The following is a 13383-nucleotide window of genomic DNA, read 5'->3' as shown; positions in this document are numbered from 1 at the left end:
GCGAGAGGAACACAGTCCTGCAGTGTAGATGCTGCACGAGATAATCACAATGCTCCCAACCTTTTCTCTCAATTACAGATGACTTTAAGATAACTATTTAAACATTTATCCATTACTTTAAGATAACTATTTAAACATTTATCCATTACTTTAAGACAACTATTTTAAACAGTTGTTCTATTACTTTAAGCTAACTATTTAAACATTTATCTATTACTTTAAGCTAACTATTTAAACATTTATCCATTACTTTAAGATAACTATTTAAACATTTATCCATTACTTTAAGATAACTATTTAAACATTTATCCATTACTTTAAGATAACTATTTAAACATTTATCTACTACTTTAAGATAACTATTTAAACATTTATCCATTACTTTAAGATAACTATTTAAACAGTTGTTCTATTACTTTAAGCTAACTATTTAAACATTTATCCATTACTTTAAGATAACTATTTAAACATTTATCCATTACTTTAAGATAACTATTTAAACATTTATCCATTACTTTAAGCTAACTATTTAAACAGTTGTTCTATTACTTTAAGATAACTATTTAAACATTTATCCATTACTTTAAGATAACTATTTAAACATTTATCCATTACTTTAAGATAACTATTTAAACATTTATCCATTACTTTAAGATAACTATTTTAAACAGTTGTTCTATTACTTTAAGGTAAATAATTTAAACAGTCTATCAATTACTTTAAGCTGACTATTTTAAGTGTCCTTACAGGAAACTCTGGTTGGAGATCACTGTTAAAGATGATGTTTCACCAAAGCCACTCACACACACAACACTCACACACACAACATGAAAAGTATCAGAATGATCATTTTCATGCAAAAGTATAGAAATGATCAATGTGGTGGGTAAAAGAAGGACAGTTGAGGATGGGATCTTGCAGCAGAAGTGTTGTACCTTAGACCCTTTTTGGGGAGCGTGTTTCTGTCAAGAGGCATGCTGTTAACACAAAGGATGAGCCAATTAGATGAACAACAAAACCTTTGTTTGTTTACATGATACATGAGAAAAAGACTTTGGTCACATTTTATACACTTGACATTTGACAGACACACACAAACACCCCCCCCCACCCCCCCTCACACACACACACACACACACACACACACACACACAAAATGGAGAAAACAAAGACACCACTAATGCGTAACACTACAGACAACAAATATAAAACACAGGCCAATTTAAATATGAATCAATTGTTTCATTTTTTGAGACAAACAGCTAAGCTACTGGTTTGTTGGTTACGCTTCATTCTGGTAAGTATTGCATGCACAGTCTGTGGACAAGACAATAAGGACTTCTAATGGAAATGAGCGTCTGGAATGATCTTTTCTCGCATGGCTTCAGAGCCACAACTAATAATGTCTTGATTGTGTTAAATACCTGAAATGATGATACCAGAACCAATAGGATTGGAGCCTGATCAATGCAATAGACTAAATGGAAAAGGTGGCACAAAGGTTGGACTCTAGAAACATTGATTGTAACAGAACCATGCCGGAAGAAGAAAGTTAAATCCAACCAAGCTGAGGGTTGAATGAGTCAATTGCTTCATCTTCTTCTAAGTATACTTCCTCTGCATTAATGTTCATATCTCAGGATAAAGAGGTCTACTTTTTGTGTCTCTTCTCAAATGAAACAATGAATACGATTCAGCCCAATCGTATTCCCTGCTACTCACCCCTCAGACAGGGTGGACTTGACACTGCCGGTTCGTGTAACCTTGGGCCCGTGGTGGCCCAGCGGGAGATCAATGGACTCAGAGCTGGTGTGCAGACTGGTCATGCTTTGGCAGCTCAGTGTGTCCTTGCTGCCAGCTGACGAGCTACAGGCCGGCCAGGGCCGCGCGTTGGAGGGCAGGGAGAGGCCAGAGGCCGGGCTGGAGGCCGGGGAGTCGGTGCACAGGTCTGGGGTTTTGCCGTACAGCGGGCTGCTGCCGCCGCTCAGGCCGCCAGCGCTGCCGAGGCTCCCCGTGCCAGAGGAGGGCGAGTCCAGACTGGCCTGCCTCGCCAGCGTGCCGTGGGGGCTGCCCAGTATTGAGGGGCACTTGCCAGAGTCGGGAGTGCCCGGAGAGCTGGCCTTGCTGCTGGCTTTGGTGCCAAACAATCTGGGGGTAGAGAGGTGGGTGCAGTCATTCAGAAATGCTCAAAGGACACGTGACGAGCCTCTGCAGGAGCCATACCGGAAAAGTGAATTCATTTTGGTACTTTTGAGAAAATGGATTACATTGAGGTTATCTAATGTACATGACGTTTAATATTGTCTTACTCCATTGGTGACAGGCATCAAGAAACTACAGCAACTCAAACATCCACACATCTCTCTCGTCAAACTCCAGATAAAATACAGAGCGCACTTCTCAACACATTTTTCCCTTGCGGCACAACTCCACGTCATTCCAGTAGCGGACCCTCAGTAACTTACATTGACACATCTGCTTTCACAGCTTTGCCCGCTTCAGCCCTGTGACTTTTAAGAACCTAATCTGTTAGGCCACTCAACTCCGTTGGCCTCCCACATATGCTCAGACAGCCGGCTACTCGTATTGCGCCTGTCCCGCTCTGTCATCGCAATCACAGGAAATATAAAAGGTGAAAAAAAAATAGCAAGCTTGAAGGCATGCAGATGAAACGGGCCGGCTTGACAGATCGGATGGGGACGGATGTTTGGCCGCGGCTGCAGAACGCACGCTTCTAATGAGTCAGGAGATCGGCGAGGCGAGAAACTCCTGTCTCCTGTCGGTTCTGATCAAGACTGCCGAGCTGGAATTGCCTGAGCCGAATGAAAAGACATCGCCCCATCGCCTTCGGGGAGAAGACATGTTTCATCTGCAGTGGCTTATCACCTACACCAGGGGGACAATCTCTGTTGTGGCACCTTTAGCTGTGAAGCCGAGTGAACGCGCTTTATCAATCATTCTGCGGCGGCGCAGAAATACGATTTATTAAAGGTCATCTATTAATCTTGCGCATCCAAACGTATCTAAATTTTTCCCCGACAGACGACGAGGTCTTCAATAAATGGCCCCCTATCTGTTACAGGAGTTTGAGGAACATCAGGAAATGATAATGAATGAAAACAGCTATAAATTCTGAAATAGACAGAATCAGAATGACCTGAACCCAAAGTACAATCTCAGTACCTCAAGTCCTAAATTACGCTGCAGCAAAGGGTGTGCTTGCTGTACTGAACAAAACTAAATCATCCCTCGTAGCCAATAACCAAGCATGTAATGAAATGCTCGAGTCACATAGAAATACACATGGCGAGGGACAAAGACAGAACAAAAGCCGCATGCATGTTTTGTGTCTGACCTGCGGAACGTCGGGGAAGCGATATCGGGGTACTTGGGGCCGGGCTGCCTGAGGCCTGATTGGCCGGTTGAAGTGGAGGTGGGGCTGGACTTGGGGGAGGTGGATAGTCCCGCTGTGGCGTCCTGGTCTGACACCGCCACTTTCTCCTTGTCCGTCTGGTTGACGGTGATGGGACTGGAGCGGTCGGAGTTCACTTTTCCTTCCCTGCGCTTGGCTCCTGCTTGTGCCGCCGCCGCCGCCGCGCCGCCGGCCGACTTGCCGCTCACATTCGAGTCAATGCTGCTGGAACTGGAGCGGTGCCCGCCGCGCCCTGCTGCCGCTGCGCTGGAGGATTTGGCCGGTCTGGGCAGCGAGCGGTACTGCAGGGTCACTTTGGAGCTGCTGCAGCTGAGCATGACGCCGTCGTCCTCGGGCTGCGAGTCGTCCAAGCTTGTCTTGCGCCCACCGCTGATGCCCGCGCCCTTGCCGAGGGCAGCTGAGGATTTGGGCGCCTTGCCCAGAGTGGCTGAGCCGCTGGCGAGCGTCGCCCCGCTGGAGGTGATTAGGGTACCGCTGGCACCTGGGATCTTCTTGTATCCAAAGGACGCAGTGGTGGGCGGGCGTCCGATGCCGGAGGGAGGTTTCTTACCTTCGTCTCCACTACTCTTCCCGGCATCGGAGGGCGAGCGCTGGATGGCAGCCGAACTCTTGGAAGGCGCTTTGCCCTTCTCCGAGGCCTTAGCGTCATCAGTTTTGCCTGACAATTTGCATAAAGACTTATTAGCACAAATACAAAAAAAAAAACATAACCCCTAGCAGATTCTTGGCCCAGTGCTTGTTTTGTATTTTCATCACCTGTGGTGTCACAGAGCAGGGAGAGCCAAATTAGTGTACAATCTGGCCAGCAGCCAGAAGCCTGTGTATCACAGCTCAGCAGCAGTGAAAAGCCATACTTATCCGCAAAAAAGCTGCCAGACTTGCTGAATGGACTGAAACTAAAAGAGCAGCTGCACAGTCTCTAAGCACAGGTATCAGTGATTTTATTTTGGGGCGGGGGCAACAAATATGCTGCATTACAAAACATCTTCTCCCAAAATCCATATTAGCATGAGAAGTGAGGTACAGACTGAATTTCATATCCTGTAGATTGTAGACATTAAAACAACTCCCACCTGGTGACTTGTGGGCAGCGGAGGTCCCCTTGGTCCTGGGTGGCGTGATGCCAACCTGGGCCGTCATGCCCCGCCTCCACGAGCCCGTCTGGGACATCTGGGCCAGCGCGGCGGCCTTCTGACCGGCTTCCTCGTACTGACTCTGGGCTTGACTGGAAGAGGAGGACGAGGAGGAGGCCTTCCAGCGGGAGGAGCCGCTGCCGGGGTCCATGCTCACGTCCAGCTCCTCCTCCACCTTCTTCAGGTCCTCGGCTCCGGCCCAGCTGCTGCTCACCTCCTGCTCGGCATGTTTGGACCGGCTTCCTTTCTGGGACTGGGTGGTGGTGGGAGTCAAAAAGAAAGCACACAAACATGACTGCGGTGCCCGAAATCTTGAATGTTTCAAAATACAGTACGGTGTAATTAAAGTGCAACTTCGTGAACAATGATGGGATGTATTAGCTATTTGTAGCTAATAGTCTACGGTCTTTTAAGGTCATATTTAAAGACAGCCACCACAGATAGAAGTCGCTGCAACAGAGCGGTGGGTGTGTTTGTGTGTGAAGTCAGAGCTATCTCTGGAATCACCCATGACAAAATCTCCTCTTTTTTGGACCCATGCAAACACGCCCACACACACACACACACACACACACACACACACACACACACACACCCAGCAGTGATAACTAGCCTACCTTGACAGATGGCCAGTCTCCCTAGCAACACCAGAGTCTCTTAAGAGCCCGGTCTGTTGAGTATTTCATGAGGGGCCAAAGATTCTTGGCAGAAAGCAGCAAACGCCTGTGAGGAGAGCTGAGCGGTGGCCTTCGGTTCACAGTTAATTCCCTCAGCTGTGATTTCAGAGCTCACACACAGCCTGGCCTCGAGTTTCATGCTTAACCAGCACGCTCGCGGCTCCGCATTTGATGAAGATATTTAGTCAAATCTGGCAATTCAATCTTGTTATAGGGTAAAAAAATTAGACTTATTTTCTGTCTTTTACAGCTCATGTTGGATCAGTTTCTGTCACAGCTTTCTAATTTTTCCCCGTCACGTTTTGTGTCGAAGAGCTGCTTCAGGGATTTAGTATTGCACTTTCATGAAGTTGATGTACTCATAACAATGCTTGTCCCTACTTTACTGAAACTACAAACACACTAGCTATGTTTCAACAGCGGGCCCACTTCTTTAAAGCTCGACACCCTCACTTTGTACTGCAGGCTTTCTTTTTAAAGGGTGTTAGTCTCAAGGCCAAATTGTGATCATAATTACATCATCTGCGCTGATTTCCAGACTTTGGAGCGCTCCCTCCTGGGTCACAGAGGACACGAGGTTCTTTACAGGCTCCTTAGAGGAGAGCTCCTTTCAATCAAAGTCATCTCCTATCAATCTGACAACAGATGAACCTCTGGGGGGGCTCATGGTTATATTTCTGGGGTTTTGATGAACCAATCGAGTCTTTCTTTTTCGGACGCCGCTCATTGTTTACGGTCCAATTAGCAACTTGAGATGTGAGACTGGAGTTGAAGTTCAGACGTACGACCGGGTTGTTTCACAAGTAGCCAGTTTACAAGCTTGTTTTAAACCAATAAAAAGACGATAGCTAGTTCCCAGATGCCCTTTTGCTTTCCACTCAGAGTTTACCCGCTGCGAGGCCTGCTCGAAGGTGACTGGTCAATACTTCTCGGACTACAAACAGTTGAATGCAGGATCTGTTTGATAGAGGTGTGACCGGGTCCCCCACTGATCGACTCTGACACCCCCGGATAATTCCCTACTGGTCACCCCTGCACATCTCTCCATGCCTCTTATTTAAATACACTTGCCACTTTCACATTACACTTACATTCCACCTTGAGGTACTGTTATCTGTTTTGTCTGTGCACTTTATCTGATTTTTATATTCAATTATTTACATTAATTGTGTTTGTATTGTATTTCATGCTCCCATTCATGCACTCTCTTTATAGTTCAATGTTGTGCGACTCCCGCCAAGACAAATTCCTTGTATGTGAAAACATACACGGCATTATATGGCTCTGATTCGCAGGAAAAAGTAGTTAACACTAAACAGAAAGAACAGCAGACGTATTTTGGTCAAGAACAAAAATATTTGGATAAAATTAAAGGTTTTGACCTGATGGTGAGAGGAACCGTCAGGGTGTCACTCAGCGGCTCGTGCACGTGTCCTCACCTGCGCTCCCTTGCTTTTTCGCGATGAGCTGACAGCGGAGTAGGCGGGCGTGTTCAGATCATCGGTGCTGATGTTGTCCAGTGTGTCGCTCAGGCCGCTGCTCACCGAGCTGCTGTCGTCCCAACTGCAGGAGAGAGGAGGGCAGAGGTCAGAGAGGTCATTTTGTATGCTTCTATTCCAGCATATGCAGCGGTAGCCATTCTCAGATGAGGATTAACCGATGACAAATCACCTTCTGCCTCCTTCACAGTCTCACTCTGTTGCAACTTTTAAACGTCTCTGACGGAGGTTTTTGCAGAATAAAAGAGCTGGAATGAGGTGCACCTCACCAGCGAGGCCAGCCGACTTGGACATCAACTTCAATCGCCTTCAATTTGTCTTTTCAAAAACAGCTGCGCCACGTTTTTAGGACCACATTGAATTGTGGGTATTAGAGTTCTTTTTTGCCCCCCTCCACCCCGGCATTGAACTGCTGTTAAAGGCTGACAAGAGCCCCTTAGACGTGGAGCATATGGGTCCAACAGCGATCATTCACACACACACACACACACACACACACACACACACACACACACACACACAGTTTAATTACAACTGAATTAAATCCCCGCCAATATATTTCACTAATCTGAAAACCCATTTCCAGCTATCAGATACAATAAATCACCTTCAATTACAATATATTATCTCTTCTTCTCTTTCAATGCCGCACGCACGCTCACGCGCACACGGTTAGCGGTGTGACAGCTCACATACTGCTCGAAGGTACTAAAACTGCATGCGTGTTTGACTTTATATATGTGTGTGTGTGTGTGTGTGTGTGTGTGTGTGTGTGTGTGTGTGTGTGTGTGTGAGAGAGAGAGAGAGAGATATTGCATGACAAATCTATTTAAAACAACCTTGAGTTTGATTTTAATCCAGAAGGAAAAATGACTGTGCAGCGCAGCAGACAGAGAGAGAGAGAGAGAGAGAGAGAGAGAGAGAGAGAGAGAGAGAGAGAGAGAGAGAGAGAGAGAGAGAGAGAGATACAGAGAGAGAGAGATGACAATCAATACTAATAAAATGACTGTTAACACAGCGACATAACAGACAGATAACAAAAGAGCCAGCAATCTTTCTTTCACGAGCAGATCCTTTCATCTGATGTGAATTTCCAGTCTGACGGATTGCAAACAACACCCAGAGTTTGAAGCTATCTTTTGATAGAAAAAAAACACCCAAAACTACTTCCAGAAGCTAATTACACTTTTATCAACCAGTCAATTCGGGCTTGCCATCTATAATTCATCGCAGGCAAGGATGAGACCCGAAGGCAAGGGAAAAATGAGAGAATAATGACTCATTCTTTACAAAAGGCTCACAGAGGCGGGGGAGGGGAGCGAGGTGGCGAGCTGGAGACGTGCAGACGTGTTCAGTCGCTCTCCGGCGGAAGATAATGGCGTTATTGATTTTCTAAAGTTTGTTCCAAAAATCAATAACCATAAGAGTTGTTATGCTTAAAACATACACACCAAACATGAGCTATAGTGCAGCGTTTTATTACATTAGAGGGGAATAAAAAAGATAAAACACTCTGGATCATAAATGTTAAGCAGCCTGTTGAGAGTCTACATGCAAACATGAATAGATGGTCGATGAGCTGCCACCTGTAGAGAAGTCTGTGATGAACGCAGTGCAGAGCTGACAGCCTGCAACACAGTTGTTGATTTGCTCTAATGACACATTCAGTGTGGGGCATTTATCCTCACGGCTAAAACCTGGTCCGCTAATATGGTCAACTACAAACTGCAGCTATAGCTCTTCTCTGTGTAGCTATAGCTCTTCTCTACGTAGCTATAGCTCTTCTCTACGTAGCTATAGCTCTTCTCTATGTAGCTATAGCTCTTCTCTATGTAGCTATAGCTCTTCTCTACATAGCTATAGCTCTTCTCTGTGTAGCTATAGCTCTTCTCTACGTAGCTATAGCTCTTCTCTACATAGCTATAGCTCTTCTCTACGTAGCTATAGCTCTTCTCTATGTAGCTATAGCTCTTCTCTATGTAGCTATAGCTCTTCTCTACATAGCTATGGCTCTTCTCTATGTAGCTATAGCTCTTCTCTGTGTAGCTATAGCTCTTCTCTACATAGCTATAGCTCTTCTCTACGTAGCTATAGCTCTTCTCTATGTAGCTATAGCTCTTCTCTACATAGCTATAGCTCTTCTCTATGTAGCTATAGCTCTTCTCTGTGTAGCTATAGCTCTTCTCTATGTAGCTATAGCTCTTCTCTGTGTAGCTATAGCTCTTCTCTGTGTAGCTATAGCTCTTCTCTACGTAGCTACAGCTCTTCTCTGTGTAGCTGTAGCTCTTTTCTGTGTAGCTATAGCTCTTCTCTATGTAGCTATAGCTCTTCTCTACGTAGCTATAGCTCTTCTCTATGCAGCTATAGCTCTTCTCTATGCAGCTATAGCTCTTCTCTGTGTAGCTATAGCTCTTCTCTACGTAGCTATAGCTCTTCTCTATGTAGCTATAGCTCTTCTCTACGTAGCTATAGCTCTTCTCTATGCAGCTATAGCTCTTCTCTGTGTAGCTATAGCTCTTCTCTGTGTAGCTATAGCTCTACTCTATGTAGCTATAGCTCTTCTCTACGTAGCTATAGCTCTTCTCTACGTAGCTATAGCTCTTCTCTACATAGCTATAGCTCTTCTCTGTGCAGCTATAGCTCTTCTCTGTGTAGCTATAGCTCTTCTCTGTGCAGCTATAGCTCTTCTCTGTGTAGCTATAGCTCTTCTCTATGCAGCTATAGCTCTTCTCTATGTAGCTATTGATCTTCTCTGTGTAGCTATAGCTCTTCTCTGTGTAGCTATAGCTCTTCTCTATGCAGCTATAGCTCTTCTCTATGCAGCTATAGCTTGACTCTATGTACCACATCCTTAGGCAAACAGTTAAACGTTTTGTTTGGAAAAGAAGAAACCTTGAAAGAGACAACAGGAAATGTGCCTTTGGTTGTTGAGCATCACAACCAATGTATTATTTCACCATCCTGTAGCTCTCATCTTGAGATTTTCTTTTTCTTCAATTCAAAGCCGTTATCGAAAAGATACAACGCCTCAGAGACGGATGTTTGAAGCGCAGAGCAGCTTGTCATACGAAAAAGGAAATGGCATCCTCGCTGTGAATCAGCGCTTTAGCGTTGTGTGTGCATGTGCGTGTGTGTGTTGGTGTGTGCGAGAGCTTTCCTGCAGTTCTTTAGTAAAAAGAAAAGAGCTCCACTCCGATATCAGAGACGAGTGTTTCTACACACGGGCTAAGCCCGTGGAAATCGATGGCTTTGAAACATCCCTTTAATCGGTTCCTTTCATCTGCACTTAAGCTTGTCTTTGCCAATACGGCGGCTGTGTTCGGAGGGCAGCGTCGTCCGGCTGTAGCCGACTGCTTGTGACTTTGTTCGAAGGATGCCGCGCGTCGTTCGCCAGGGGGCGTGGCCTTTGAGCTTTGGCGGCTGCCGGGTGACCTTGACAATCTGATTCAGAGATTGCTCAGCTTCCCGGTGACGGGGGAGTTGCTGTTCACTCTGCAGAATCCTCTGAGACCAGCCTTCAGCGCGTGACAAGACAGTGGAGGGGAGAACAAATTTAAAGCTCCCAACCAAACGAAGCGGTCCAAAGTGACTCCAAAGACAGATACACAGAAAGCCCCTGTCTCTATTATGTTCATATATTGGAAAAAAAACAACTAAAAATGTCTCTGAGAGCTCTTAAGCATCACATTCTCAGAGAGAAACGGGCTTAAAGGATAAAACTTAGGAGCGATGAAAGACACAGATGGTCATTTCAGAAGCGCTGATTGCTCCTTATGCCTAATTGCACATCTCAAACATCATCCCGGCCTCGTTTAAAGTTCACTTTTTCCACATTGCCCATAACTTCCCCCAAACCGAGACAAATTGGACGTGATAACAAGACGTTATCGAGCACATTCGCTTGGGTGGCACGGAGCGGGGAGCGGTGAAACAGCGGTCGGAGGATGGTTCCCGAGCGCCGCCGAGGCCGCCGGCTGCCAAGGAGCTCATTGACTTCCACTTCTTATCTCAACAAGGAGCGTCGTCTACCCCTGGCTCCCTCCTCCGAGGGGGGTCTCTCTCATACAGCATCGAAAACCCTCTTTCTGGCGAATCAGCCGGAAGAACCGAGCTTAATATGATTCAAACTACGCGGTGGGTAATCCTCCATTAATTAACACGGCGAGTCACAGCGGAGAGCTCCTGGAGTCATCGTCACAGAGGAAAGATGCCTCTCAGCTCATGCGTTCACTTCTGTAAATGGAATTCTTCGGGCACGTTTCTGTTAATTAACAGACTTGCTCTGTTAGTATAATGTAGAGCGATAAAAAGCACAACTTGCTGAATGGAAATTGCAAACAATAAACGTGTCACAGGTGGAGTTGTGAACACAATGTCCTGAGGGGAACATACATGACTTCACACAGCAACCGCTGAGGTGCTGTGGTTAGGGCGATGAGAAGAGCTCCAGGTCTGTGTCTCATGATTATCAGATATTATTATTAACATGACGCATGCATGAATCTCGAACCAGTATTTCTGAAAGTCATCGTTATTGATCAGCCTCCATATGAACCTTGCTGGTAGGGCAGCAGGAAAGGCTTCACTCCTGCACCCCGGCGCTAACGGTAATGGATGACTGTGTTTGTCTTTGTCGATGGAGAGCTAAGAAGCTGGGACATCGCTGCGGAGGAGCATCCGTGCTCTATAGATTTTCCTGATATACAAAAGGGGTTGATATAAAAACATTAGTGCTAAAAAAATGAAGAAAATAAATGTCTTTCCCCCCCTGAGAAACCCACCTGACTGTAACAGGCTGAATATTTCATCGGAACGACTCCCCGGATCAGCATCCGACTGCTGTGCCGGAGCGGGACCGTGGCCGAGCAAGCTCCTCCCCTCAGACCTGCACACGTGTCACAACACCGCCTTCAGAGGTGGGGAAGGGGAGGGGCACAGCCGAACTCGATAACCCTCCAGCATGGGCGGGACGAGCCGGACTTCTGTGTCATAACTTTGTAAATTAACAATGAGCGACGATGTTCAGAGCAGAACGCTTGAGAGCGGGCCGCTGAGGAGAACGCTGCCTTCCCTCCCATCGCTGCACAGATGGCAGCAAACAAGTCACAGGATCCAAACGCACTGTATGTCCATCGTGATAGTTTCGGTTCATTAACAGAATACGACCGCCATGCCTGAGATCGCGGTGCCCTGTGTCAAGCAGGGTGGGATGGAATCGAATGATATTGCTAAAGAAATCTGTGGCCTGACTTTCAAAACACCCAAACCTGTGCCTGGGAAATCTGGCACTGATCACCAAGGCAGCACCTCAGTAGATGGAAACTTAGAAAAAAATTGCATTAAACAAGGCTGGTAAACGACGGATGTCTACTCATCCAAATGTTTGCATTTCCTTGCAGAATCTAGCGCACATCCCCGCTTTGCGCCCGCTGCTGCCGTGCTACGAACACACTGCTGTGGCTCCACTCAACCGCGCAAACACCACCTCATGCAATATTCAGCAGACGTTGGTCTCGTTCCTTTTCATGGACCCAGAGGACGGCGTGCTATTAGCAGCACAAAACAAAAGGAATGACATCGGTGGAGGTTCAGAGAGGTTCACAAGATCATGATGAGGGAGTTGGTAAATATGTGGGAGGAGTAGTGTTGAAGTGAGTGGAGATGGGATCTGACATAGACTTCTTACGTAGAAAACATAGGAGGAAGAACAGCTCATATGTAATGGTATTTGATGATGTCATCATATGGATTCATGATAAGACTCGGTTTAGAATATGTGTCTATATTGTCAAAATCCTTAAAAAACAACATGTGGATAAGTTGTCAAAAACTATTGGCAATAACATCAAAGTTTAAGAAAGACAGTTCCCACTTAGAAGCAATTAAAAGTTAAAAAAAACAACCTTGTGAATGAATGTCTCCTCCATCCTTTGATCGCTCCGGAGTTCAATCATTTGTGAAACTAACAGATGTTTCTCAAAGCTGGAACGAAGAGAGGAGTTTTGCTGCTGCCTGGCTGGCAGTAAATGGAAGTCTGAACGAGTGGGCTGAGTATTTTCAAACGAACAAATCCATTTTATCTACAACAGAAATGTTGCTCTGAACTAAAGACAGCACACCGTGGTCTAATAAAATCCAAATACCTTTGTTCTTTTCTTCAAAAACCTTCTCGTTAGCGATTCATGACCTCCTGTCTCAAGGAGAGCCTTGGCCTGTTTACCAGGACAGATCCACTGCTGGCTTGTGATGTTCACACTGAGGATCATTCCCTGTCTGTGGACCTGAGTGTCTCATGCAGTCTAGTATGACTTCACCACACCCACAATATGAGAAACATCTCCACAGGCAGTCAAAGAAGAACGGCAACAAACGGCAAAAATATATACTTGTTCCACAGCGTGTAAGTTGGTCTAACGTACATAAAGACGTCTGATTGATCGGGCCTCGAATCACAACTTTAACAGTGCGTCGTTGTGTTTACCGGATGCTCGCTTCAGGTCCCATAACACATCACCAACTGTACGCAGAGCAAGCTCCAGAGATCAGAGAGGAAACGAGGAAAAGACACAACAAAGACAGCCTTTCTCCAACCACCATGACAACTATCTGTGTCACGCACAGAACTTTGAAGCGCAGGGTTT

At 45.9% G+C, this 13383-nt stretch overlaps 1 protein-coding gene across 9 annotated transcripts in view; it reads right to left on the bottom strand.

Annotated features, from left to right (window-relative positions):
• nav3 (neuron navigator 3) overlaps positions 1–13383 on the bottom strand; it is a 302596-nt gene that overhangs the window by 29355 nt on the left and 259858 nt on the right. For 7 of the 9 annotated variants that reach the window (XM_068586930.1, XM_068586933.1, XM_068586935.1 and 4 more), the window contains 5 exons: positions 6683–6806; positions 4507–4819; positions 3356–4091; positions 1723–2148; positions 936–977 (listed from right to left, as the gene is read on the bottom strand). In XM_068586930.1, coding sequence (XP_068443031.1) covers positions 936–977; positions 1723–2148; positions 3356–4091; positions 4507–4819; positions 6683–6806 — 1641 coding nt within the window. The remainder of the gene's footprint in view (positions 1–935; positions 978–1722; positions 2149–3355; positions 4092–4506; positions 4820–6682; positions 6807–13383) is intronic. The other 2 variants (XM_068586937.1, XM_068586939.1) reach the window with 2 other exon arrangements.

Source organism: Clinocottus analis, unplaced genomic scaffold, assembly GCF_023055335.1.
Source record: "Clinocottus analis isolate CAN_PGR_092001 unplaced genomic scaffold, fCliAna1.0.p SCAF_20, whole genome shotgun sequence".
Taxonomy (NCBI): domain Eukaryota; kingdom Metazoa; phylum Chordata; class Actinopteri; order Perciformes; family Cottidae; genus Clinocottus; species Clinocottus analis.
Note: the sequence above shows the minus strand (reverse complement) of the source record. Positions and strands in the feature narration are given on the sequence as shown.